The 27818-nt window shown below is 40.7% G+C and overlaps 3 protein-coding genes across 3 annotated transcripts; 1 reads left to right on the top strand and 2 right to left on the bottom strand.

Moving 5' to 3' along the window:
- Nucleotides 1–2452: 2452 nt before the first annotated feature.
- On the bottom strand, nucleotides 2453–10403 carry sparcl2 (SPARC-like 2). The gene is made up of 9 exons (XM_023418031.2): nucleotides 10265–10403; nucleotides 9673–9780; nucleotides 6995–7067; nucleotides 6254–6365; nucleotides 5857–5975; nucleotides 5614–5768; nucleotides 4507–4619; nucleotides 3445–3539; nucleotides 2453–2634 (listed from the first exon to the last, which is right to left on the bottom strand). The coding sequence occupies exons 2-9, from the start codon at nucleotides 9733–9735 to the stop codon at nucleotides 2579–2581; spliced, it is 786 nt and encodes a 261-aa protein (XP_023273799.1). The 5' UTR covers nucleotides 9736–9780; nucleotides 10265–10403; the 3' UTR covers nucleotides 2453–2578.
- Nucleotides 10404–11543: 1140 nt separating this feature from the next.
- Nucleotides 11544–21123, top strand: cog2 (component of oligomeric golgi complex 2). The gene is made up of 18 exons (XM_023418122.2): nucleotides 11544–11692; nucleotides 12144–12305; nucleotides 12648–12713; nucleotides 12798–12878; nucleotides 13094–13197; nucleotides 13626–13734; nucleotides 14055–14234; nucleotides 14533–14657; nucleotides 15081–15207; nucleotides 15304–15443; nucleotides 16220–16281; nucleotides 16369–16520; nucleotides 16649–16834; nucleotides 16948–17020; nucleotides 17436–17578; nucleotides 18605–18744; nucleotides 19005–19188; nucleotides 20458–21123. Exons 1-18 carry the CDS (start codon nucleotides 11636–11638, stop codon nucleotides 20554–20556), a joined length of 2190 nt encoding a protein of 729 aa, XP_023273890.1. The 5' UTR covers nucleotides 11544–11635; the 3' UTR covers nucleotides 20557–21123.
- An 873-nt stretch (nucleotides 21124–21996) lies between these two features.
- agt (angiotensinogen) lies at nucleotides 21997–26710 on the bottom strand. Its single transcript, XM_023418029.2, has 7 exons — nucleotides 26522–26710; nucleotides 24735–25182; nucleotides 24176–24542; nucleotides 23858–23982; nucleotides 23514–23662; nucleotides 22833–22989; nucleotides 21997–22740 (listed from the first exon to the last, which is right to left on the bottom strand). Exons 2-7 carry the CDS (start codon nucleotides 25143–25145, stop codon nucleotides 22564–22566), a joined length of 1386 nt encoding a protein of 461 aa, XP_023273797.1. The 5' UTR covers nucleotides 25146–25182; nucleotides 26522–26710; the 3' UTR covers nucleotides 21997–22563.
- Nucleotides 26711–27818: the final 1108 nt, after the last annotated feature.

Consider the following 27818-nt stretch of genomic DNA (forward strand, 5'->3'; position numbering starts at 1 on the left):
GCCCACCCAACCCACTCCTTGTGTTGCCCTTTAATAATTTACCGTCATACAGTCACTGGACAAACTCCATCCGCAGAGAAAGCGACAGAAAGTGAGAGTAAAAATTTCATTTGGCATAACTGCATGAAAAGAAGCTGCAAAACCGGCCTTTTCATCTATTATTGATTTGTGCTTACAAGCCATGCATAATGCAGGGGGCCGTCTTTATGACAACCATGTATTAAATATCATGTTCTGGGGTCGGGGGGTCTTGGGCTGCATGCTTTAAGTGCCACAGTTAGTTGGGTTTTTTTTTTTTTACCATGTAATAGCCTGCAAAGACAGCAAAGAGAGAGAGAGGGCTTGATAGTGAGAGAAAGCGATAGAGGGAGATTGACAGAGAGAGATGAGATGAAATGGGGGGACATGAGGGAGGGAGGGAGGGAGGTGTGCTAGCTGACAACGGGTTAACAGGAATCTTTATTTTTAACAACATGTCATCACCAGCCGCCCATCTGCTCCTGTGCTGTCAGAGTCCCTTGGGAGTGTGTGTAAATGTGTGAGGGAGAGGGAGAAAGAGGGAGATGCAAGCAAGCCATCACAGATCAGATCACTGATCAGTACTCAAAGAAGGAGGAGGGGAAAGGACAAGGTTAGAGAGGTGGGTGGCACACAGATCTCTCTCTCCTCTAATATCAAATGGGGTGTGACAGGAAGGGTGAGGACAGTAGGAGTGGAGGTGAACGGTGTGTGTGTGTGTGTGTGTGTGTGTAGTAGTATTAGGTGGATCAATCTACAGATGCCCTCTCTGTGTTTGGATGGGGGGATGGAAGGAGGTGGAGACGGTGGTCCGGAGGTAATGAAAGGGAATCTATTAACACAGAGACAGGGGGGATATGAGGAAACACAAAGAAAGAACAGCGGTGAAGAAGAGGAGGAGGTGTGTAGTCTATGCCGGACCTCCAGGGGTGGCCCCAACAACTTTTTTTTTTCCCCCCGCCGGATTAAGGCAATAGTCCCTCGGGAAGAAGGGAGCAATTCAGGAGAGATGTATTTTGGTGGAGGTAGTTGGGGTGGGGGTGGGGGTGGACTTTGTATTCAGATAGACAGGACCAACAGCTAGCCGTTCCGCAGGTCACTCATCATTAGCAAATACACTTTCATTTCAATTCAGTACAGTTAATCTCTCCGCTTTTGTTCTGTCTTCACGTCTGCCCCCCCCCCCAAGTTTACGCTTGTTTTTCACTGTGTATGCCAAAGCTGCAGCCCTCCACCGGTCCACTCCACTTCACCAAAAGTTTCAATGGAATGAAAACATCTTGTTTTGACATCTATGATGATGCGCTTTCTTTTTGCACCACATTTAGAGGAAGCAGTCCTCAGTCCTTGTTTGCCTCGCATCTGCACTGAATCTGCATCTCAAGTTGAGCACTGAAATCTCTCCCCCTTTCGTCATCTTCTTCCCAGTGTCTTTCTCCCCCCCATCCTTCAGGCATGGTAAATTTGAAGGCTAATTAGTCCAGAGAAACCAGTCATACCAAACAGCCCACCCCAGGCCACACACACACACATCCTCCTATTGATCTTATAGCACCAAAACAAGCACAACCACCCACAAATTCACACACAAAACAGAAGCAAACAAATAAGAAGCAACAAGAGTTTTTAGAGCATTATGTATGATAGATGGTGCATACCTACAAAAATCAGCGAGCTTGCTTTATGCAAGTTTTTTTGACCTTGACAGAGGTCAAGTGAGCCAGATATTCTGCATCATGCTCCAAGATGCTATTTACAGAGCCGAGTGTAAAGGAAATGTTTTGCAGCATCAAAACCTTTTTTCTTGCAATTCCTCTTCTCCTCAGTTACTCCCGCTTCCTCAGCCATCCCTTCCCCCTCTCACTCTCCATTCTCAGTCTTTCCCTCATTTCTGATCCATTTTTTATGCATTACTCCATTACTCTCAACTCCCATTTACAGTGCATTACCTCCTCCCATCTTTCACAAACACACTTTGTACTTCTCTCTGTTTCCTTCAGTCACTTTGCTTTGCTCCTTCCCTCCCTCGCTCTCCTCCAGTGCATTATGACACTTTCCTCCACTTCTCCCCTTCACCCGCTTTATTATCTCTTTGTCTCTTCTCCGGTCACGTCATCTCATACTAAGCGCTTCTTTCCCCCTTATCTTTATTTCCCCCTAGTTTGTCATTCTCTGTACATCACGGCGTCTGTCTGCATTACTGTCATCCTCCCCTTTAATTGGTTATTCAAAGCATGCCATGTAATTGGGATTTAATACTGCCTATTGTCTCCGCTCTTTTACAACACCAATGTGCAAATGTCAGCTGATGTAATTAACAATACTGGCGGTCAGTCTGTCCAGACATTTATTTCATCCGCACATGAACGCACAGACAACCAGCAGACTTTGAAATTTAATGACACAATAAATCACTATATTACAAGTTGCCATACAGAGTGAAACAGCGGAGTGACCAGTGTGCAGCGATGCCATCCTGCAGCTTTTAAATCAGGTAAGTGTGATGATGTTGTCTTCAGCAAGTTCTTTACAGCAGGAGTTCATGGCCATTTTTCTAATGTCAAAAGTTTTTCTCTTTGATTCTAGGACACAGCTTGCGGGAACCCATACTCATTGCTGTGGATAAAAACAAACAAAAAACATTTTGGTTTGGAATAGTCTGTGATATAAATCAGATACATTTGACTTAATTTTTTTAATTACATCATGAAAACAAATGAAAAATTGAAATTAAAGCACTGAAATATTTAACATTGAAAAACATCTATCTGAATTCATGCAGTTTTATTAGGATTCAAAAATTCAAAGTGCAAATGTCCTCAGTATTCAGAAGCTATATTAAATCTTCTCAAATTTAAGTTGTTCAAATTCAGTAAGCCAAATTGGGCTCAAAAAATTCAAGCCAAGATTGCCCAGTTTGACCAATCAGACACTAAAATTTAAGATAAGCAATTCATATCTGATCATGATATAAATGATAATGTCATCAGGGTTCATTTCCCTGACGTCAATACAAGTCAGAATATCAGAATATCTGGGCCTCTACTGCATCTATTTTGATCATTATTCTTATTTAATTATCTAGCTCTCATAAGTCCAACAATTTTATAAAATTACTAAATTGTCCCTTTATTGAAAATTTGTAAGGAGAATGGTCACGTTTTAGATCTAAATTTGGGGTAAAACTTGAAGCAAAATGTATGGAATGATTACAGAAAAAACCCGTCATCAAATCTTTTCAAGCTGGTTGGGAATCTTTGCTCTTCTTCAACTGCATAAAATACAATCTACTACTTTTACAAGGACTACTTTTAATCTTGGCTTTCAATTACAGTAAAAGGGGCTTTGTGTGGTCTATAACCTTTATCAACTCCTATATGTGACCATGTGGATTTACTGCAAGATCGGGCAAACGATGCAACTAACACATGAAATGGTAGAACCAGGCCTCAGAGCGATCCACCAGACAGCTCGTCCACTCTCGCAGGGTCACCTTCCTGTTCCTGTTACGGTCACATGACCTGCAAACACAGCACAGTGCAACACACGATGACCTCACAACGTGGCACCGACAGACGACAGAGCAACTGCAAAAACAGATGCGTTCACTCATACTTTTATGAACCCATGCACTCATTGCAGGTGAACACAACATGATAGATTTGTATAGATGCACAGAGATGGTATACAGACATATCCATAGGTATAGAAACAACTGCACTGGGGTTCCTCAACAGCCGTTGTCTTTCATTTCACCCTGCAGTATTATCTCTGAAGGGTACTCCTTCAATTTGTGTTAATCCATGGGCAGCGGGAGACACAGTGGGTAATAAACATTATCATTGCTGGGAATGGCTTGACATTGACACAGCTTGCCCAACTCCCACAAAACCTGTCACTGCAGATTGACAGAGAAATGGGAGGTTGGGTGGGAGTAGGGATGGTAGAGAGAGGATAAGAGATGGAAGAGTGCAAGAATGAGAGAAGAGTGAAAACGAAAGAGGGATTGACAGAGAGGGAGGAGGCTGAGGATAAGTCAATTTATGGGAGAGATGAAAGGAAAGTAGGAAGCACAGAAGGGGAGAAGAAATGCTTCAACATGGAGGAGGAGTATGGTGATGGAGAGATGGTGTGGTCATGAAATGGGAGGGGAGGAGGACACAGGAAGTGGGGATTGGCATGGTGAATGAATGAATAGATGGCATGCAGAGAGAACAGCATGGTGGGAGGTGCAACGTGGTCACAGAGCGGGGGCGAAAAGCATCTCAGTGTGACATTTTTAACCCTTGGTGTTTCAGTAATTAGCTGAGATATAACATGTTGCAAGAGACAAAAAGGTTCACATCATGAAACTTTGTGTGACATGATGATGATGCTGTTACGGACATAGTCCCTATCTTACTGACCACTTAGTCACCTCATAGTAACCGCGTAGTAAGTTTTTCAACTAAATTAGTCATCATATAATTTCCTGCAGGTGGAACTGACTGAAAGAAGGGTGTAGCGCAGTGCTCCAGCGGCATCCTCTTGTAACGCAGCTTCCTCAGGTCCCTGTGGCTCAACTTGCCATCTTTGTTCTTGTCCAACAAGGTAAATCTTTGCTATAGAGACAGAGGAAGAGACATGAAAGTAATGGTGCAAACTGTTCAGCTTTACAACATTTCTTTCATTTCTATTGCAATAAATGTAAACATACATAAACATGCATTGTTAGCCATGCTAGCGGCACTTCTCTAACGTCTGGACAATTACTGGAAGGATTGACATGAAATTTGATGTAGACATTTGTGTCCCCTGCAGCAAATAACTTTGGTGATCCTTCCAGCGCCAGATTAGCCTCAACTGTACGTTGTTGTTGGGTTTCATGCTAATTAGCAAATGTCAGAACTAACTAAGCTAAACTAAGATAGTGAACATAGTAAACATTACATCTGCTAAACATCACCATAGTATTAGTATTGCCATTGTGAGCATGTTAACATGGTTGTACATTCTTCATTTGGTGTTTTACAATTGGTGGACAAAAGAAGTACTACAAAGAGTTTTATTCCAAAATACAGTGTATCATTTTTCCTATCATCAAAATAATGCACAGCTTTTTCTTTTAATTCATTTGAGGCCAGGAGGTCAAGGTGGCTGGCGGGAGGATATTAAGTTATCCCTCCATTCGCCATCTTATTGAATAATTTAGTGACTATTGACCAAATCCTATTTATACATGGTTTTCTTGAGAGCCGCTGTCTCATTCTTTGGATGACCACATCACGAGCAACACAAGAGCTTGCCACTTACAGTAAGTTGTTAACATCGATTTCTCTCCAGATAATTCATGAAGCACAGTTTGTCTATTAGCGCGATGATGGTGTCTGGTGTCAAAAACAACTTTATGTTCAGTGTTAAGTTGCACGGGGGAGTGACAGTGATGTTTTTGTTTTTCTTCTGTCTATAGTTTCTCTTTTTGCATCATCATTAGCTGAGATCACAGATCATAAATCATGTTTACTACTCTCCAATCATCATCTCCCCTTGGACACAGACTTGTGGTGTCTGTCAGTCTTCTGTGTACCCCCACTTGAAGCCTGACATTTCAGATACCTGCGCTAGTTGTGTCCTCTGGGTGTGGCTGAGGCAGCTCTGGGGCGGGGCACCAGGTGTGTACGACTCCCCCATACGACTCAGGAGCAGAAACCAGTCCATGAGGCGATATGGAAACTGGCCTAACTCCTCCTCAGTGCATTTAGCCTTGGGGACTGATCGAGAAAAATAACAGAGTTAGTTTTGAAGACTGCAGTGCACAGTGGAGATTTGTGTGTAATATCTAATGCTGTGTGTGTTTACCCAGACAGGGTCCTATGTGAGCCAGTCCAGTGCGGCGTCTCTTTCTGCAGGCTTCTTTATGCAGCAAACATTCATTCCCATAGGTTTTTCCCAGAACACTGCACACTGGTGCCCTCTGCCTGATTACATGAGCCAGTGCACACATGCAAAACCTTATGTGAGGATGGATCTCATTCTTTGTGCACAGCTGGATTAAATAAACACCTGTATTTTATGATTTCATCCCAAATTCTACACCCTTTTTTGGTTTTATACGAGTATCATTTACAAATCCAAAGGCAGTGAATGATTAACTTCACACATGTGTGCAAACATTTGAATACATTTACTGGTAAAAAACAAAAAAATGATCAAAAGCACAAATGTTGATAGGTTTTAAATGCCATGAGGCAATTACCGTGGACAGGACTGAGGACAAACACACTTGGGGATCAGGACTCCATTTTCCTGAACCACCTGGCACCAAGATCCCACTGGACTATGGCATTTCAGCAACTCACAAAGCTTTTCTGAAACATGAAGAGACAACCTTGTGAATGCATAATTTCTGTTCTGTTTCCACCAGTTCAGCTTTAAGTACTGATTAAAGGTGTTTAGAATGAGAGAATCATATAATATGAGGGTCTGTTTGAAGGATAAAAATGTCATTGAGTGATGGGCGGAAAATTTAGTAAGTTGGAGCAAGAGAAAGTAAAGTACAGGAATGAGGGCAGGGAAATTAATGATTTGATTGCCTGACTTTTAATCATTGCTATGCATTAAATTCTTGGGCCAAAATACCATGCTGTACACATGCATCACCAAAATAGAAAGACATGCAGTAGGAGACATATCTTTGAAATTGTTTATTATAGATTTACTGATCTTATCAACTGGTTCAAACAAGTGTTTTGGTCAAATTCTCTTTCCTTGGAATGGGACTGTGTTTGTCACCAAATGTCCCATTTTCTTTACAGCCAAAATTGCAGATTCATACAAATATAATATCTGTATAGATCACTTCTGCTCTGTTTATTCTTTTCATTAAACATTTAAATATAAAATAATGGTCATATTTATATGGATTATAAGTTACTGTTGTTCGAACAAACAATGCAGACGTGTCTTGCACTTGTCTCATTGTACATTACAGTCTTACCTGGCTCTACTCTGCCAATATATGGTCTCAGCCTCTCCTCGGCTTGTCTCTGTCTGCGCTGGGCTCTGCCTCCCTGACACACACAAACACACATGCATTTCTACCTTATCAACAGTGAATTATTTGGCTCGACCAAAAGTGGACCATTATTTCTAGTAATTTTGAAAAAAACAAAAATGCAATGCTATGGTCTTTCCTCATCATAATATAAGCGCAAAATTGATTTTGTAATTTTCTTTTAAAAGTCGTCAAAGCGGGCTTGCAACTCTGACCAATGTCTACATAACAAAGAGGGGACCTCCATAGCCTGAGGCGGGGCTGTCAGTGGTGAACACAGACTGGGACATGAAGACATATAAAGACTTGCTGTCTTTCAAAACTTAATCTTTTGATTATATTATTTTTTAACATTTAAACATTTTGCTTTGACAAATATCTTGAAAATAGACACTTGTTGCACTCCATTAGCACTAACTATTGTATGTAAGACTAGAATTGCTAATGTATTGCTGAACTCTTTTAGCAGAGTGGTCAAAAGGCACGACTATCTAAACCATTAATGTAGGCTATGCATTTCGTAAAAACTTATAATGGATGCAGTGATCATTAGCGTCTAATGTTTTATCATAATTGGAAAACATTTCCAGTTGGACTTCAAAATGTGCAGCAGAGCAGGGGATTGAACCTTAGATTTCAAACCCAAGATTTCAAAACTTACACATGGCCCTCCTGAACCATTTGACTGGGCACTGTTGAACATTTCCTTGAGCCTCTGACTTTGGACTTCTCAACAATCTTTGGTCTCTTGTCATGACCATTTGAGCAGTGTTTGTCAGACCTTTTGTGTCTATCCTTTGGAAGTCAGGCTTCAAAATTCACTAGGTTAACTGAGGCTTGAACCCACAAGCTCAAAGGTCCGCAACAGCCCTCTAAGACCCTGAGCCATATGAGCAGACACTACTTATTACTTAGAGTCTTTGCGTCTTCATTTGGGTGTTGGATTATAAAATTCACTGAGTCTCATAAATATTGAACCTCAGAACTTCAAAGCAGTCCTGTAACATATTGAGCTATTTAGTTACGGACTGACTTTTTCTTAGAGCTTTTGACTCTTTCCTTTGAGTGCTGTCCAAAGGAAAACTTGGGACCACCTTTGGCAGCTCACGGTAGACAAGTTGAAAGGCATTGGAGCAACAGGACTATTCAGAGGTTTTTAGGTCAGTTTTTAGGTTGTGGGTTTGATCCTCTGGCAACTTGTTGTACTTTCAACGCCCGCACCCAGAGGAAAGACTTGAATACTTTAAGAAATAGAGCAAGCTCTTCTGGTGAGATAGCTCAGGGAGTTAGAAGACTGTTTGGTAGCTTTTGGGTTGTGGTTTTGATGCCTATGAGATGCATTGAATTTTTAAGTCCAATGTTCAATAGAAAAAGTCAACATCTCCAAGAAATAAAGCTCAAGTGTCTCTGTTCAGATAGCAGAGGGAAACAGAGGACTACTCTGGAGATTTGAGGTCTTGGGTTTGATCCTTAGGCTTTGCAGTGAATTTTGAAGTTCAACACTTCAGCACTCAAAGGCTCAAGGAAATTAGAGGCTAATGATATGACCAAGTAGCTCACGGTGTCAGAGGATTTATTGGATGATTTGAGGATGTGAGTTAGATCCTTCTGAGGCTCAGTGAATTTTGAGGTTCAACACCCAAAGAGGAGACTGAAAAATTCTCAGAGAGAAGCTCCCAGTGTGAAGGTTTGTATCCTGCCTGTTCTCTGTACCGGGAGCATCAAAAACCAATCTCGTGCAGATCTCCTGATCTCCAGAGATAAAGAAGCAGGGACTTATGTCATGGAAAGCTATGACCGGCTAATATTTTGCTGCAACATAGAGGTGGCTGTATATATGTGTAACTTTACTGTATATAGTGCACCCTGCATTGTGTCTCCACACTGCCACTGCCCATGTAGCCACACATGGACATAGTTTTCTGAAGCTCCCTGTCATGTTCTAGGGAGAGGATGAAAGGTTCCAATGTTACCATGTAATTTCAGAGGCACGCACTAAACTCAGGTATAAACTTCTCTTTCATCGTAGACTTTTCTGTGTTAAATTTTGGATGTTCATGGTTCATACTGATCAAAACCATGTTTACATCAACTTTGTTCATCATCAGCTCTGATGAAGATTCTTCACAGGTGAAGAAGCTTTTTATCTACCTCTAATATAAATCATCAAAAAATTATTTTGAAGTCAGTGTACTATAAATGAATTATACTGTACAATTAAAAAAAACAATAAAGAATGGAACCACAGTGAAAACTTCTATTTCCAAAAACTTTGTAGTCTGTGCCAGGTCCACATCTGCCCCCAAAGTCCTCCAAGATCAGATGGGAAACAGGTGCACTGCTGACCCAAAAAACTGGAGCAACACTTTCTTGATACATGAATTACCATTTAACATATTACAAAGCAGCCCCCCCGATAACTAGCAAAACAACAGGTGAGGAGAGATTGTGTGCACTAAATATTCTACCAAATAGCCGTGTGATCCAGTTCTTTAAAGTTGCCCGTTTTCTCAGATCATAAAACAATAATATGATTATCCTTTATTAAGGTTTGTAGCATTATTGTTCTTATAGCCACATCAAAATTTGACAGCAAGTTTAGACAGAAGTTATAGACTCACCATGGTTGTACAAGAGTGAAGACTGAGGAGCAGAAACAAGGCGAAGGTCAAGCTCAGGTTCATAGTTGAGACTTCCAGTAGGATACACGAGGAAATTGACAGATTTTCCTGCAGGAGAAAAATACTTCACTATATCACTCTGATCTTCATATCACATGGTTGCTATCTAGAGTATACAGTATGAAAAATCATTGCCATTTTGTATTTATTTCTAGCAGCATCATCACTCTACATTTGCATTTCTTGATATAAATTACATTTGAGGTTAACTCAGAAAAATAATTAGCGCTGGAGAACTATCAATTTGCTGAGATCAAGCTCTGTTAATAAAGGCACTCTTTCTTCATTTTCTCCCTGTACTTTCTTCTGTGGTGTCATTTACTGACTATTACTCTATTTCCAGTCATTTTCATAATGCAGCAGGAAACAATGCACCTCATTGAGTCTCAAGAAAACAATCATTTTCCATCACAGAGGAAACAGAGGGTTGGATTACACGGAGAGGACATTCAGCTTTCAGTTGAGGAAGTTGTTACAGTCTAACAAGTAATTTTCTATCCCCCTGACTGCTTGAAAAGAAAAACCATCTTACCGGGGCCTCTGTCCTTTCTTCTGTTGTTATTCCCTTGTATCCTTCTTTCCTTGTTTCCAGACACCCTTTTCTTTCTGTCTCACTCTCACCGTGAGGCTGTATTCTTTTTACGGCCCTCTTCAGCTGTCTGTACTTTCTCTTTTCATTTGATCCATCTATTTTTACATTCTTGCCTTATCTAACCCCTCCTCTCTGATTTTCCCTGTCTGTCAGACTTTCTCCCTCTCACGTTAGTTCCTTGTTGATTGCAGGTAAGTGCACAGGTACCTGAACTCAGTGTTAGTTTAAGACATTGTGCAGTTCAAAGCTGTGCCTACTGAGAAAGTGATAGAGGGTGAGAGAGAGAGAGAGAAAGGATGTTTTTCGGGGGCAAGTGCGGTGGCTTTCATTGAAGTTGGCAGAGACAGATTTACAAGCCAGAGAGAACATATGGTCACACATCTTCCTCTTACACTCACATCTCTCTATCTCCCTCTCCCTCTCCCTCCTTTTCTCTCTCTCTCGCTTTCTCTCTAACTCCCTTTGTATTTCAGACATAGGAGAGCAAGCAACAGCAAACATTAACTGCAATGGAGCTGGAAGAACACAGCTGCAGAAGGTAGAGTGATCCACCTCTAGACGGTTAGACAAATCATAAATTGAATGCTGACTTTAGTATAACAGCAAGATAAGGAGAAAACCTTACATATATATAATACTTTATTTAACATTTTAAGGAACCGTTAAGGGATAAAGTTAAGGTTGTTTTGAGCTACTGTTTTTATTTTAAGGAAATCTTAACTTTGACTTTAAGAAAAATCTTAACTCAAGGTCTTTTTTATGGGTGTCTCAGGTCCTGATTTACTACAGAAGTCTTCCCAAATGTTTTTCTTTGCTTCTTGTAGCCTACTTAGCTTTAGCTCCAACTATCTTGTATTTAATCCCATAGCTCTCTAGTGGATCCACCATACTACAACATAAACAGTAATACAAAAGTAAAAATAATAAAGACAAATTTAGTGCTAATTATTTTCATTGCATGCCCTTAGTATTTCTCTCGCCTTCTTTAAGCACCAAATAACACCAAAACAGCACATCAGTGATCAACAGAAGCACAAAGGAGTGAAGGCGATCAGAAGGTGGGACCCTTCTGTGTCTGGAAATTAAACAAAAATATGCAGCATCTCAATACTGTCACATAGGACTAATGAGGCACATACAAAGTCACATCCGTGCAACCTTGTAACACCGGCCTCTAGAGGGCGCAGCAGCATTCTGACTCTTCTTCGTTGGTGCTCTCTTGCCATGTTTGCGGAAGCTTGGTGACAGCAGCGAACAGGAGCCTTGTCACCTTTTCTGTGTATGTGCTGTGGCTGTGTTTTATAATTCAAAATGAACCTACCGAAGGGACCAGATTCTCTGTGCTTCGACAAGGATGTTTTTATGAAGGTGAGAATCCGTGAACGTTACGTTTGGTAACGCGTTAACCGTAAGCTGTTGTTGTCAAACTAGCTAGCATGGAGCTAAGTCAAAGTAATGATCCTGGATGCTCCAGTTTCTGAAACCTCTGTTTTTGGTTGAATAAAAATACTTCAGATGTAATAAGCGTTTAATGGTCAACGACAGACATAGTTATTGTTGTTGATATCATGTCAAACGTTAACTTCTCTGTGTATGAACTATGGCTAACGCTCAATAACAAACGACATTAATAATGAGAAAAATTTGTTCATGCTTTATAATGTGCTTCTGTTTGTTGTTTGTTAGCTGCGTCTATTTTCTGGTTACATTTACTGATACTTTACTTAGCTGTCCATCGCTTAGTAATAACCGAAAATGCATGACTGGCTGCATTAAATGTCTGTACCCTTCTGGTCTGTTGCTGTCCCCCTGTCTGCAGGATGACTTTGACGTTGACCAGTTTGTGGCGGAGTGTCGGAAGCAGGTCCAGCTGGAGGAGATGAGAGAGGACCTGGAGCTCTACTATAAGCTGCTGAAAACAGCCATGGTTGAGCTCATCAACAAGGACTATGCAGACTTTGTTAACCTCTCCACCAACCTGGTCAGTTGCCCAGTATCTGTCACTGCGGCTGTAGTTACTACCATAACCCTGCAGTCAGCATGACTGTTACAGTCATGTTTGATAACAAAGTTGATTGTAATAATCAAAACATTTGCATTATGTTATGTATATGTCGAAAAAGAGAAATAAAGAATATCGGATGTTTGATAACACATTTTATTATGATCAAATATCAGTATCAGCCTTGAAAATGCAGTACTGTTGTGATCTTAATATGCCCTTGAAAAATTAATAGGAATGCATGACACAGCTTTTATTTTTAAAATGAGTCTAATGAGGGTAGACTGTTGCTAATCTCAGACCTCTACTCCCTTGTCTCAGGTGGGGATGGACAAAGCCCTCAATCAGCTTTCTGTGCCATTGGGACAGTTACGAGAAGAGGTTATGGTATGTGTTCTGATTAAGAATTTTGTAAGTCTTGATTAATTCATGCCACAGAGGCTTTATTCACGTCGCTGTTATCTGTTGCAGAGCCTACGGTTATGTGTGAGTGAAGTGATTCAGGCTATAGACAGCCAGCTGTCCAAACAGGAAGATCTACAGAAAAAAAAGGTCTGGTTCCTCGTCTCTCGGTTTGACTTTTATCATTCGGTTTTATTTTGTTTTCATCATTAACTGTATTCTGTGATCACCCGTGCAATGCTCTTTGACAGTCTAGTGTAACATGTCCATGCCAAATTGTGAACTTAATGTTTCAACTAGCTTTATTTCTTTGTGGGATGATTTTAATTAAGCATCATCTTCCTATATTTATCACCATCCATCAGGTGTGTGTATTGAGGCTAATCCAAGTGGTGCGCTCAGTGGAGAAGATTGAGAAGATCCTCCACTCACAGAACTCCAAGGAATCCAGCTCTCTGGAAATCAGCAGGTGGGAATCATGTCAACAAACCCACTGGCTGTCACTGAATGTGGGCAGGTTATTTACCAAGTAAGGCCAGTTACAATATTTACATTTCAATATCTGGCCTAAACAGGTATGACAAGTACTCCTTGCACTCTCCTTGCACTCTCCTTGCACTTATTACACCAAGGTTTCCTACTGCACTGAAGCTTTAGTGTTTTCACTCACTTGTAAGTCACTTTGTAAGGTACTGCGTATATTTTTGTATATCTATCTTTGTTTGGAGGTGCAGAGAATGTTTTCCATTTTTGAACAAAAATCCAAATTGTTGACAGAAAGTATTCCAAAAACACAAAGTACTTGAGCACACAAGAGGTTCAAACTGTTTGAGCTTGGTAACTGCAGGCATGTGGTGCTAAGCGTTTGTGTCTGACTTTGTGTCTCTGTATGTAAAGTCCTTTGTTAGCAGGTCAGATCCTGGAGAGGATAGCTACAGAATTCAACCAGCTGCAGTTCCACGCTGTACAGAGCAAAGGCATGCCCCTGCTGGACAAAGTCAGACCTGTAAGTGTTAATGGGTCAGTCAATCGGACAGCTGATTAATCGCTGTCCGTCTGCTCTTCTGTCAATCCACCAGCCCTGCAATTATTTGAAAAAGATAATCAACTTTTGTTTGATCCTTCTGGGTAGTGCTGAGGACACCTCTGTTACAGGAAAAATAACATCAATGCACTGACTATCCATTAATTATCTCCAAAAATATTTGATCCTAGCACATTGATGCATGATTCCCTTGGTCTATGTGTTCCTACAATATACTAGAATACTTTTGATACAAATTTTTTTTTTAACTGTGTATGTGACGAAGTTTCATCCTCTATCAGCGTATTGCAGGCATCACCTCCATGCTGCAGCAGTCTCTAGAGGGCCTGCTGATCGAGGGTCTGCAGACATCCAATGTGGACATGGTGCGTCACTGCCTGAGGACATATGCCACCATAGACAAGACCCGAGATGCTGAAGGCCTGGTCGGACAGGTGCTGGTCAAACCGTACATGGACCAGGTAAACGTTTCACACGTGTTTGTGATATACTCCAGATCCCAGGGCGTTTCAACTTTTTTTTTTTGAGGACATAAACTGATAACTTTTCTGAAGTGCTTTTTCATTTAAATCTGATAAACTAAGTTGGTGAATCATTTGAATTAGCTTTATATGGGCCTAAAAACTAAATGGCATGTAGCAGGAGATAATACCATGTAAATATTGAGTTTCTTATTGAATGATAGTAATTCTTGTATATCCTGCTTTAGTAAGTTGTATGGAACAGCAGCTAAAAATCTCACCTCTTTCCTTCTTTTAGGTGATAGTAGAAGAGGTGGTGAAGTCCAGTCCGAATGGTCTCCAGTTGATGTATTCTAGACTGCTGGAGTTTGTGCCTCATCACTGTAGACTGCTGAGAGAGGTGACTGGAGGAGCCATATCCAGGTATTAATGTTATCATGGAGGCAAATCTATTCGAAGGGTGATCGCAGATCAAGTAGTTCTTTGTTGTGTTTTGCCTCTACTTGAAAAATAAATTGTCTGCTTTCATCTGTTGAGCTATTGGGCATACAGAATATTGGTTGTATGATCTTCAAAGATCACACAGCTTCAAACACTTTTATATTTATTTATTTCTGTTTTAATAATACATTCATGTAATTACCATGCATCGTTTACTCAACGGATTTGAACATTTTCTCTCATAAAGGGTGTCAGCTTAACAGGGTCTAGTGGCCTTTAAAGATTTTTTCAGAAATAACAACTACTGCTTTGAAGACATTAAGTTAATCAGCGGCTGGTATAGTGCCCATGGTATAAAGTATCATAACATATTTTTTAATGTGCCAATGTTCTCTCTCTCCTCAGTGACAAAGCTGACATAGTGCCAGGTTATGATTTCCTGGTGAACTCTGTTTGGCCAGAGATAATCAAGGCGATAGAGGAAAGGTTGGGCTACCTCTTCAACCCTGGAAACCCTGACATATTCTATGAGGTACAGCAACAGTGACACAGTTGGTGTGTGTATGCGTTCGCTTTGAGAAAAATGTTTGCGTTTTGTGTGTCTTTACTGCCAACTCTTCTTTTCCAGCGCTACAGCATGAGTATGGAGTTTGTCCGAAGGTTTGAGCGTCAGTGCAGCTCGCAGGCCAGTGTGAAGAGACTGAGAGTACATCCTTCATACACCAGCTTCTACAACAAATGGAACCTGCCTGTCTACTTTCAACTACGGTGCATATTACCTCAGCACAATCTATACTCTGCATACTGAACCTCAGCCTGTAGATACAGTACACATTCCACGTTCCTCTTTGCTAACTGCAGGTTTCAGCCTCAATCATGTTGGTAGTGTGACATCATATTTACTGGAAAAGTTAATAATCAGAGTGTGTACTAAAGGAATTGTTTGACAGAGTTAGATGAGATCAGTACCACTTTCATGTCTGTCTGTTCAGTATGAAGGTGGAGCCAGGAGAGGAATAGCTAAGCTTAACATGAACACCGAAAAAACTGGGGGAGACAGCTAGCCTGGTTATGTCCAATGTAAATTTAGATGTCTCTGAACAAAAGCCCATTTTTATAAGAATCTGGAAAAATTGCTTATTTGTATGAGTTTCATGCAGGGTGATGACAAGAAGGAAAATGTAAATTGAGGATGTGTGTCAGAATATAACATAGCGTATAAACATGACACCCAACCTTGACTGAATGGCCATTGATCCATGCGACAAAGTAAAGAAGTAGTCTACTCCTTCTGCCCCGACAAACATACACACTGTAAAGTACACATGGCACAGATTCACCATTGCACGTCAAGATAAATATCAGGTAGTTGTGTCCTCATTTCACAATACAAACCTGCACTGTTCTGCTTTTCTGGAAAGTCCATATTTTCTAGTACACAGTGTTGTTTCACGTGAGCAGGTGCATATCAGAGCTGATGCAAGAAATGAGCTGATAACGCATCGATTGTTTTGTTTTCCTCCTCTCTGCATGGCTCCCTACAGGTACAAGGAAATAGCAGGAAGTCTGGAGAACGCTATAAGTGACAGACTCGAGGCAGCACCAGGTAGGAATTTATTTTCCACCACGAACACCAGTGTGGACCTCATACGTTACTCGCAGTAACTGTGTGTCTGTGTCTGTTCGTGTCCAGCTGGCAGTGCATACCACCTGCAGGCTTCTGAGGTGTTGTGGTCCTGTCTAGTGAGGTGCTGGTCAGACAAGGTCTACCTGTCACCTCTTGCCCATCGTTTCTGGAAGCTCACGCTGCAGCTCTACTCACGATATGCCAAGTTTCTCGATGAGGTAATCTCAAATAAACCAGAGGAGGACTATAATGATTTTAAAGACTATTTTTAAAATCAGTAGTTCCAACAAAGCGGTATGCAAATGATTAGTCTCTTTGTTCCTCATCTGTATCGGTGTCTGCACAGGTGTTGACTAAGAGTCCATCCGCTGAGGTGACCAAAGAACCAACCAGGCCTCTGCCCAGCTCGGCCTCCTCCACCTCCAGCCGAACGTCAATGGATGACGGTGGCAGCGAGAGTGGGAGTCCTGCCTCCCTGTCCACCAAACAGCTGGTCTACATTGCTGCTGACATCCAAAAGCTTCAGGAACAGGTGCTCACACTCAAACTAAACGCCCATATTTACATGTGTAGTTCCAATTAACACATAAATTAGCATGCTTTTCTCAGAAGTTCAAACTGACAGTTTGCTCGTCTTTCTCTTAGATCCCAGAATTGTCAGAAACGGTCAAACAGCGTTTAGAAGCGGTCGGATTCAAAAACTTTGCTATTGTGGAAGGTAAGCTGTCCATACAGTGCCTATAGAAATCATTTTAACTTTTCACTTCCTTTGCAGGGTTTCTGTGATCTTATTCAGTAATGTTTTGTCCATAAATGAGCAGGGAAATGTGAAGATGGAGCAGAATATTTTTTTATCTTTTTGGTTTTTCTGAATTTTCTTGGGATTATCTGTTAGCACAAGATCTGTTGTAGTCTTAATTTGATATAATGCACGCTAAGGTTACACATGATCACACAGTCATAAATGCCATTGTCTTATGACATTTAAAAAATGTAAATACTCAAAAACGGCAACAGGCTTTATGTCTTAATTGACTATAATAATTATATATATATATGTTATTACTTTAGTCCAATGTTAGCTCAGAGTGCGTTTACTTCATTGCATTTACTAGTGTTCTCTTCTATGTCAGATGCTCTAGCAGACTCCAAGGCATGCCTCTCAAGTAGCGTTCCTACTCTGAACGCCAGGATGACCCAGCATCTGACTGAACGCTGCTGCCGCTTCCTGAAGAGTGCCTCTGAGGTTCCACGGCTCTACCGCAGGACAAATAAAGTCAGTGAAGCGGCAAGCATTCACATATATACACGTTGCTCCTATATTTCATCATATACAGTAACATTCTCCAATCACATAACATCCCTTGGAGCAAACACTGGGAGCACTGTTTGTCTGATTTAGACAAAACCTGGAGAGCTACTGCACTTGTGCATATACATTTTCTTTAGATGGAAATAGTATAATTGAAGGTCAGAATGTCACATTTGAAATGCTCTGACTCGTCAGATTTTGATGAAACCTGGAGGGATGATGCATCTTAATACATGAATGGCTTTCAAATGTATGCCACTGGAGTATTTTATTATCATTGGCTCTAAAATTGAGCCTATTATTGAACTAAATGATGTTTCAGTAACAGGCTGAGCACACTTTTAAGAGATTTCTTATATGTGAAGCTCATCAGATTTCCAGAAAATAATGCAAAAATTGACCTTGGATGTGGCAGTTTGACAAAACAATTCAAAGTCCTCTAACTGGACTTATTTGTAGTAACTCTGATTTGTGCAAAGGATTTTCCATCAAACATCTTTACCTCTATCACTCTCTTGCTCACTCATGGTTAGCCTGTCTGCCCCCCAGTGGCCACTAGCATCATGATATTGTGTTTCCTTATTCCTCATAGTTTTCTGTAGCATTGTTAGAACATTAACTATTTTGCAATGATGTCTAAATCTAATTGTATTCCCCCAATATGTTCCAAGTCCTGATAGTAAATTTTTAGTATCTGCTTATACTGAGTCTGATTCTATATTATTGTTTTCGGGAGGTCAACAAAAACTTTCAGGTGGTGTTAAGTTTTTTTTTTTTTTTTTTCGCAGAAGCAATTTCAATATGACTGAGGACTGTATAGATTTATATGAAGGAAATGTAGCCTACATCACGGATTTCCTTTAATAGTTCTCTCCTTATCCTCAACGTGAACAAAACGTGGAACTTTAAATTCACCTTTCAACCAATGTGTGTCCTTTTATTCCAACAAATTTGTGAGAACCTAAAATATTTGATGTCCTCTCTGTATAGGATCTGCCGGTGCGGGCATCAGCGTACATGGACAACGCCTTACGCCCGTTACATCAGTTGCTGACAGACTCAACAGGGCTGGTCACCCCATCCACAGCACAAGAATGGCTGCGAGTTGCACTTTCTGACTGCACACAGAGGTAATTTTACGCACACGAATGGACCCAGATACAGTACCCATGATGAAGAATTTAAAATAACTGACTAAGGCCAGTACTTAGATGTGTACATGTGCTCATCCATTTATTGTAAGTTGGCTTCATTATAAAAAATGTCCCATCACATTAACTCAAAGGAAGTGAGAGGTATTTAATAGATATACAAAAGTAAAATTACAACCTGCTAACTTTCTTTCATGAACATTTTCTTTTCCATCATTCTTGACATTTTGTTCGTTCAGATACTATGAGACCATCTCAGAGGTGCTGAGCTCCGTGAGAAAGATGGAGGAGAGTCTGAAGCGACTGAAGCAAGCCAGAAAAGGTGCGTCCACAACTACCACAGCAGGAGCAAATGGTGGACCCACAGATGACAGCAAGATCCGTCTTCAGCTGGCACTGGATGTGGAATACCTGGGGGAACAGGTCAGTGGTGTTTGACAAGTACACAATCACATTCAGATGTGTGGAGATACATACCTTACCTTTTCTTACCATACACACCTTCCAGCAAAAACATATATTACACTCGCTGAACACTTTATTAGGAACACCTGTACACCTGCTTATTCATGAAACTATCCAATCAGCCAGTCATGTGGCAGCAGTGCAATACATAAAGAGGTCAGGATCTTTAGTTGATGTTCACATCAAACATCAGAGTGGGGAAAAATATGATTTCAGTGACTTTGACTGTGGCATGATTGTTGGTGCCAGACGGGCTGGTTTGAGTATTTCCAAAACTGCTCATCGCCTGGGATTTTCACACACACCAGTCTCCAGAGTTTTTTACTCAGAATGGTGCGAAAAACAAAAAAAAACATCCAGTGAGCAGCAGTTCTGCAGACGGAACTGCTTTGTTGACGATAGAGGTCAGAGGGGAATGGCCAGACTGGTTGGCTAGCTGATAGAAAGGCAACGGTAACTCAGATAACCAGTCACTGTGGTGAGCAGAAAAGCATCTCGGAAAGCACAACATGATGAAACTTGAGGCGGATGGGTTGCAACATGAGAAGGCCACATCAGGTTCCACTCCTGTCAGCCCTCAACAGAAATCTGAGGCTGCAGTGGACACAGGCTCACCAAAACTGTACAAGTGAAGGCTGGAAAAACGTAGCCTGGTGTGATGAATCTGGATTTCTGCTGAGGCATGATGGTAGGGTCAGAGGGTCAAAGTTTTTTTTTTTTTTGGTGCAATTTGGGCCCATTAATACCATTCAGTCATAGTTTGAATCTGATCACAGTTTGCCATCTTCTAATGGTTTCTTCCAACATGTTAATGCACCATGTCACTAAGCAAAAGTCGTCTCAGACTGGAAGCATGAACATCACATGGGGTTCAGTATACTTCAGTGGCCGCCCCATTCTCCAGATCTGACCCCCACCAGAACACCTTTGGGGTGTGGTAGAATGGGGGAGATTGGCAGCATGAATGTGCAGCTGACAAGTCTGTGATGCAATCATGTTCAATCATTTCCAACGTCTTCTGGAATCCATGCCACAAAGAACTGAGGCTGTTTTGAGAGCAAGGCGAGGTCCCACCCAGTATTAGCATGGTGATCCTAATAAAGTGTGCGGGAGTGTATACTGTAGACAGTTACAAATTGCTACTAGGGTGTGTTACAAATTTCAGTGTCATCTGAAATACTTTTGGTTATTCTCTCTTATGTTGCTTTGTAATGTTGTTTGTCTCAGATCCAGAAGATGGGTCTTCAGCCGAGTGACATCTCCATGTTTTCCACTCTGATGGACCTTGTGAAAGAGGCCCGAGAGCTTGCTGAACAGAACCAATAAAAAGTTGATTCCACAGTAACTGAAACCCATTAACATACTGCACTCATCTCTGCATTTCCTGAAGGAAAAAAAAAACATTTGGCCCAGTCCAGGCTAAAGGTCATGGTCTGGTAACAGTCGATGATGATCAGACCATGAAGAATGTAGGACAAGATCTGACATTATTGAAATCCCTTTTCAAGGTTTTGTACAAAAATATCTCCATTTAATGCAGACTTTAGATCCACAGTGCACAAACATTTGAACAACAGGGACCTGCCGGAGTTGCATCTGATCAGGCTGTAAATTATTGTTTGAAACAGCGATAACTACTAGTTGGATCCTTGTTGGTTCTGTTGTAGGCACTGTGAATAAGAGGGACTGTTATTTTTCTGATGTGGCAAGAAAGTTGCAAAGACAGAATCAAACAATATTTGTCTAATTTCTGCTGTTGCTTGGTGAGGGATTCATCTCGAATAAATAAGTCTTTTAGTGTGTAACGTACATTTTTGTTAAAATCGAATTTGTATATTATTATATGTTTAACATAATTAACTTGTCGAAAAAAATAAAGAACTTTGGATACAATCTTGAATTTATGTGTTTAAATACAAATGTCATGAGCTGACTACAACTGGTTGGGTATTAGTTATGGCAAATCCACAGGACTCTGACCATTGTGTACATGCCAACAAGTCGTTTTTACACATGATTTCACTCCAAAAGAAATATGACACGTTGACACCATACATATATATAACTCAAAGACAAACTGTGGTCTTATGAAAACTCAAATTTGGCTTTGAATAACCGGTTTGAGATTTATTTTTTTGGACCTCAAGAGCAATACGCCATTGACACCTTTCACCATTCAGCAATACTGCCTATTCCATATTGTTTCACACATTAAGTCATGTTCTCTTCATGTATTTTCTTATCTTTTTGAGTAAGGTGTAACACACAGTATATGTTGCCAATACAGTTCAACCAGGCATTATAAGACCTTTAGTTACAGATGTTATGATTTGCAGATGTTATATTTAAAAATACTGATTTGTGGTTTTGTAAAAGGTAGTGCATTCATCTTGACTCAACATCCTGTTTACACTAAACTGTATGATGTCAATCGGTAATTGGCTGATTCTGTAATTAGTCAAGAAGATTTTCTTTTATTTTAAATGAGTGATCTGTTTATTCTTTGGTTTAGCTCCACTTAGCTCCATTTTTTTTCCATAGAATATAAATATAACTGATGTCTAGTAGTTGATGAGATGATTCTCTAAAAAGGTAATCGTCTAAATTATTATTCTACATCTCAAAATTTCTGTCAGCAGTAAAAGAAGCATAATCTCTAACCAGAAAGGTGAATGACTTCTCTTGCAGCAGTTCCCTGCAGCCAACACTGAAATGATAAAGACTTTGACTGAAATCCTGATGAAAAACAATAACACGATAACTATATTGGGAAACAAATGTTTTATTTTAGCAATCACAAAAAGTAACAAAACAAAAATAAACTCTTAGTTACAATATACAACGTATTAGTCATTCATCGTAGAGAATCGTGGTTACTGTACCTACTCTACTGAAAAATACTGTACAGAACTCTGCTATAATAAATTTTACAGAAAAAGAAAACAATTAGGAATTTTAACAGACTGTTTGAACATAATTCAGCTTAAAGTAACAGGTTTTCATAAATACTGAGACAGGGATCCTGAGTGACTCCTGAGATTGTGGAGAGGATCAGGTCTGTGGTGAAATATAACTACAACACTGTTGAATATTGACGGTTTCGTCTCGTGTGAGGTTGTACTTCGTTCCTCATGTACTGTATGTGGCCATTATTTCAGTTGAAAAACAAGGGCATGATCTAAATGTGACGTCTGATGAATGATAGATTTCAGCCCCAGTGGAAGCTTAAGCTGTAGGCGATAAAGTAGATTATAAGGAAATGGGCCTGGTATGTCGGACATTTTTCATGTCAGAAGTTTTTGTTTGCGTCATACTATATTTCACAATATAACTTTAGAGCGTGGGGTTTGTGATCTTGCCCAGCATGAGGATGGCATTAGAATCTCCCTCTATGACAGAAAAGAAGAAAGGTCGGTTGATGGACAGTTTCAGAGGGACGCCCGCTTCTTGTATCTTGTCCTGAGGTTCTGCTCCTTCCTCAGACATCTCAAACAACACCTTGTTGACCGCCTGAGAGAAGACAGGGAGATCTGTTAATGATGCACACATACACAGTGAGCAGCTTTTATTATTATGACAAACTGAGCGTGCATCTAGTTCACCTTATCTACAGTGAAGGGCTTGGTGTTGCTGAGTTTGCTGAACTCAGCCTGTGAGCCCAACAGTTTGGTCTCGACTTCTGGGTCCATGTTGGTCAGCAGGTCTCGCAGATCAGTCACAGAGGACATGGAGAACTTTGGCAGTGATAGCTCCAACAGACTGGGTGGGTGAGGGAGAAAGATTAAGTTTAAATTTCAAGACAAAAAGTATTTGAACTAAAATGGGAATTGTACCTGACTGTTTCTCTCCTAAAAATCCATAGCCTCATTTGCTTTACATTGATATGACAAGCCATTACTGACTGATGCACCGATAGACAGAAAGTAAGGTCTTTTAACCTGTAGCCAATAAAGTGGCAGACACTGTATATCCAGGAATTGTTTCTACAGTCATGACAAAAAAAAATCAGATACTTTTAGGTTTAATAACTTATGGAAAATAATCCAAGGTATAAGTGTAATACCGGTAATTACACTTGTAGTCCCTTGCAATAAATGGTAACTACAAAAGATGATGGAAAGAAAAATGGACGCACAACAGGCCCATAACATAATGTGACGTGTCAGAGGTAAAGATAACAAAAGATGCTTCAGCTTTCCAGTCCGTCAACTCATGAGGACAACAAGAGTGAGAAGTGACACCAGGTCTGGATTTAGTGTTTTAAAAAAAAGGACAATACTCACCCTTCCTGGAGGCTCTGGTGCCAGCCAGATATGACTTCTGTGCGCAGCTTTGACTCTATGTCACGGAGGTTGGCCCCTTCATGAGGCAGGACCAGCAACATGTATGACCTTTTGCTCAGAGACAGCTTCACAACAGTGCACCGCCGCACCTTCAGCGAAACAAAACAAAGAAATATTGCAGATGAGTGACGTCATTAAGATTTGAGGAAGCTCAAACATCCTGCTCATTTTTACATTACATACATTACATTTTTATAGTTAAAGGTTTGCAATAAACAGAAATACACAAATGAGTCAACAAATCAGCATAAAAAAAAACACAATTATACTGAAATAAGATTTACCTTATCATTCAGGTAGTGGTACTGACCCGTGTGGGTCATCAGTGGGGCCATCACTGTGGTTGTTTGATCCACATGAAACTCCTGCATGGAGGTCTTCTCTGGTTGGAAGGCCGTCCTCCAGTTGCCTAAACAGACACAACCAAAGAATACAGTCAGGTACTGCTGCAGGGAGGGTGCAGTAGTTTACAGCACTTTGAACGCTTATATTTGTAGGGTTTCAGTTTGTTATATCAGCACCTGGATCAATGCACAGAGCCAAATCTAAGTCTAAGTCTAATCTCAGTCTTGAATTTCAGAATCAACTCATCAGAGACAAACCTTGAAAGTTGAAGGTAGAAATGAACAGAAGGTCACTGCTGGAGTTCAGACCTTGGAAGATGCTTTTCACCTTCCTGTCTGATGTCTTCTCCACAAAGTTGTTGACCAGTTGCTCAGCCTCCTGAGGTTTGGAGAAATCCACACTGCGGATGAACGATGCGTCTGAGAAGTCCTGTGTGCCTTGAATAAAGTCCTGGGAGAGCTGAACATCCTGGCGAGTGAAGGCCCAGACCCGGGTAGTGATTTCATCTTTAGGTCCATCGTCCACCAGAGAGTTGATGCTCTGCAAGGTCTTGAGAACCTTGTGTCCATCCACTAAGGACACGCAGTCCTCTCGGTCATTGACACTGCTCAGGCCCAGAAGAAGCTGCAAGGATAGAAGAGGATTGGGAAAGATTTATTTTTCTTGAGTTAAAGTACGAGACCTGATACCCACATAAATGGTCAGGCCTATATCAATAATCCCTTTATTCAAAACAGTAAAGAATCAGCAGGGTCTCCTTCTCTAAAACTGTTTTGAGGAATGTCTCTAAAGTGAGAGCAAATCAAAAGCAAAGACCTGGAATGGGCGTGCTGTCTTCTTGGAGGCTCCCAGGTAGAAAGTCACGAGGGATCCGTAGGTGTTGACCGGAGAGAGGAGGGTGTTGGTGCTGTGCTGCTTGCTGCTGAGACCCTGGTACATCCTCAGGCCCAGAGAGTTCAACAGCTCTGCCAGAACTGCCGTCCTCTCTGTGATGTTCTGCCTCTGTGCATCCAGTGTTGACTGGTCCCTGCTGTCTGGTGTCAGGACTTCAATATCAAGGGGGGTCACAGGAAGGGTCTCCAGGGGCTTGGACGTCTGGGTCTGCAGGGTCTCGCAGCTAACATTCTCAGCGGCAAAGAGACTGAAGGGGTGAACGTAGACGCGGTTGGCCTGACTTCCTGACAGACAGCAGCATAGTAGGAGGACTAGAAGAGGCGATCTCTGCATTTTACCTCTGTTGGTAGTCACCGTGAAATGATTCTTTCTGTGGAGGGCGACAGATATTTTTAGTTAAAGATGAATTACCTTAAGTATATCAAAACACAAGCTGCCTCCTGTGCACCTCTCAGTGAGCACTGAGCATTGGGTGGTCTGTGAATGCTACATGACTATTAGTGTGGCTTTCGTCTGAAATCTGGCTGAAACCGATTTTCCGTCTCTGACCGGATTGGCTGGCAGGAACACTGGGCATAGAGCGGCATGTCAGTGATTGATTGATCACTCTTTGTGTGTCCTCTCTCCTGCTGGTCAGTGAATGAGAGCAGGCATTAACCTCTGCAACAGAGGTCGCATAGATAATGAAGACGCATCTATGTGCGTCTGTGTGCGCGCAATGTGGATATTGTTTATTGCTTATTTAGTTTAAAGATCCTTCACATTGGGGACACAAACTGAATGTGCTCAGGCAGTCATTAAACAAATTTACATGCTCACCATATATTAAGAAAAAAACAGTTCACTTTGGACACTGATTGGAAAATATGATACTATAATATAAAATATAATAGATTATTAATATATAATAAGTTGCTAAATAAATTTCTACACACACATATATAAGTATATAATTAAAATGAAAATATACCGACAAGTTCATTAAAATATTTCACATTTTCTAAACTGTCCATTGTAATTTTGTTGCTGGTTCTCCTAATGAATACAGAGTAAACACTGTGTCAATCCTGCAGTTGGTCATCTAAGTTAAGAACTGGCAACTTTCTCTCCTTTATGAACACATTCTTTACATTAACCCAGACGTCTCTGAAGGAGAAGAACTTGGATAAGTGCTCTTATGCAAAAATAGGACTTTATCCTTTGAGTTGAACGTGCAGAGATGTGGACTGATGGACTCTTGGAGGAGGTTAGCAAACATCGGATTAACCTCTATTTGGACATGTACTGCAGGACATGGCCATGGTTCCTGATCAATAAAACCAGTGCACTCAAATGTTCTTATACACAACCTGGTGTACTTGTTGACACAGGTTAAAAAAAACATGGCTGATTCCTGATGAGAGACGTTTTCTGTCAAACTCCAGAATTTTGACAAAACTTATGCTATGATTGGATTCATAACAATATTGTATTCAAGTGGGATATCTGCAAAAATAAGTTGTCATATTTTTTTTTATGAAGTAGATAACCCTCAAATTAGACTAAAACGTTTATGAGAGAGAGAGTTTTTGACATTCAGAACACTATTTTTTGGTTTTGAAGAATTTAATGGAATAGTCCCCCTCAGTTCTCTAAACTCAAGCATTAGATTACATTCACTGTACTGCACAAAAGGCAATTACTGAGATTAAGTCAAAGTTTGCTCTTACCGTGTGTATCTGCTGTTCCTGCTGCTGAGTGAGGTGCTGAATGAGGTCCTGACTCCCCTGCTCCCTTACTTTAACCCAGCCAGCCGCCCAGGGTGCTCCCACTCTGGTTACTGATTAACCAAAGCAGCATTGAGTCAGGGGCTCTGCTGCCATGACTCACAGCCCGCTTTGTACCGACGAGCTGCTGCTATAGATAAATAGGTCTGACAGAGAGAAGAAAGAGACCACCCAATGTCCCTCTGCATGTTGACTTTAGGTGGATGATGCAAGCACATCCTGGAGGGGGTGAAAAGGAGAGCTCAGCTTCCACAAAGGGAGGAGTAGCAGAGGGACAGCCATGCTTGTTTGTGTTGTTTGCCATCAGAGTGACTCACTGAAAAGTCACCACATTGTAGGGATGTTAATTACGCATGTTCTTTGTAATTTTTGCCTAACGGGGTCAAACAAGTATCAAGTAAACAAGTCTCAAACTTGGTCACTTAAATCTACACAAGAATAAAAATTAAAACAGTCGCGTTTTCTCTTGAGTTTCACTTTCAGATGTAATCCATAAGAATCTTTATTCACTCCATGTCATTAGTGCAAAGTAACTGTTAACTATGAATTCACACTAATGCTCATAATGCTTGAAAAAATTCTGTGGACATCCCCCTGACTCATATTTTTAACTTAATGAGCCCCTAAAAAAAGCTTAGAGAAAACTTACAAAGTGTCTGAGAAATGCACATGTATAGAATAAAGCAATACTGTGTCATGACTTCATCTCTCTTTCATGTCATGGTCAGTCTGTTAAAAAGGATGTTATAGCTGAATCTAGAGGGATAACAAACCAAGCAGGTCCTGGGAAAAGAGCAAACACCTTTCAAATGTTCCCAATAGGCAGGTAAACTCATTTGTTAATATATTGAGGAAAATCCTCCACACACACCTGATTCAACAGGCCAGCGTACTCTAGACTGTCTCATCAAAAAGAGAAACATCATATCAAGTCAAGTGTTTTACAGCCCTGGTTTTATCTTCTATAAACATTGTTACAGTAATAACAGCTGATAACGGGAAGTTAGGAGTCTTCATGTAACGCTGACAGTGAGATGGATTGTTTTAAACGTCTTCTGTTAACAATATAAACCCAAAAATGTAATATACAGTATCTGACTGATGATGACATTCTGAACAGTTAACCTCATTCATCATTAATAGCTGAGCCACTGTAAATTTAAAACCACAAAAACACAAAAATATAATTATAAATAAGATATTTAATGTATTTTTAAAGTTGAATAAATACATAATGATC

This window comes from Seriola lalandi, unplaced genomic scaffold (genome assembly GCF_002814215.2).
Source record: "Seriola lalandi dorsalis isolate HSWRI2012SDOR001 ecotype SW California unplaced genomic scaffold, Sedor1 jcf7180002054580, whole genome shotgun sequence".
NCBI lineage: Eukaryota > Metazoa > Chordata > Actinopteri > Carangiformes > Carangidae > Seriola > Seriola lalandi.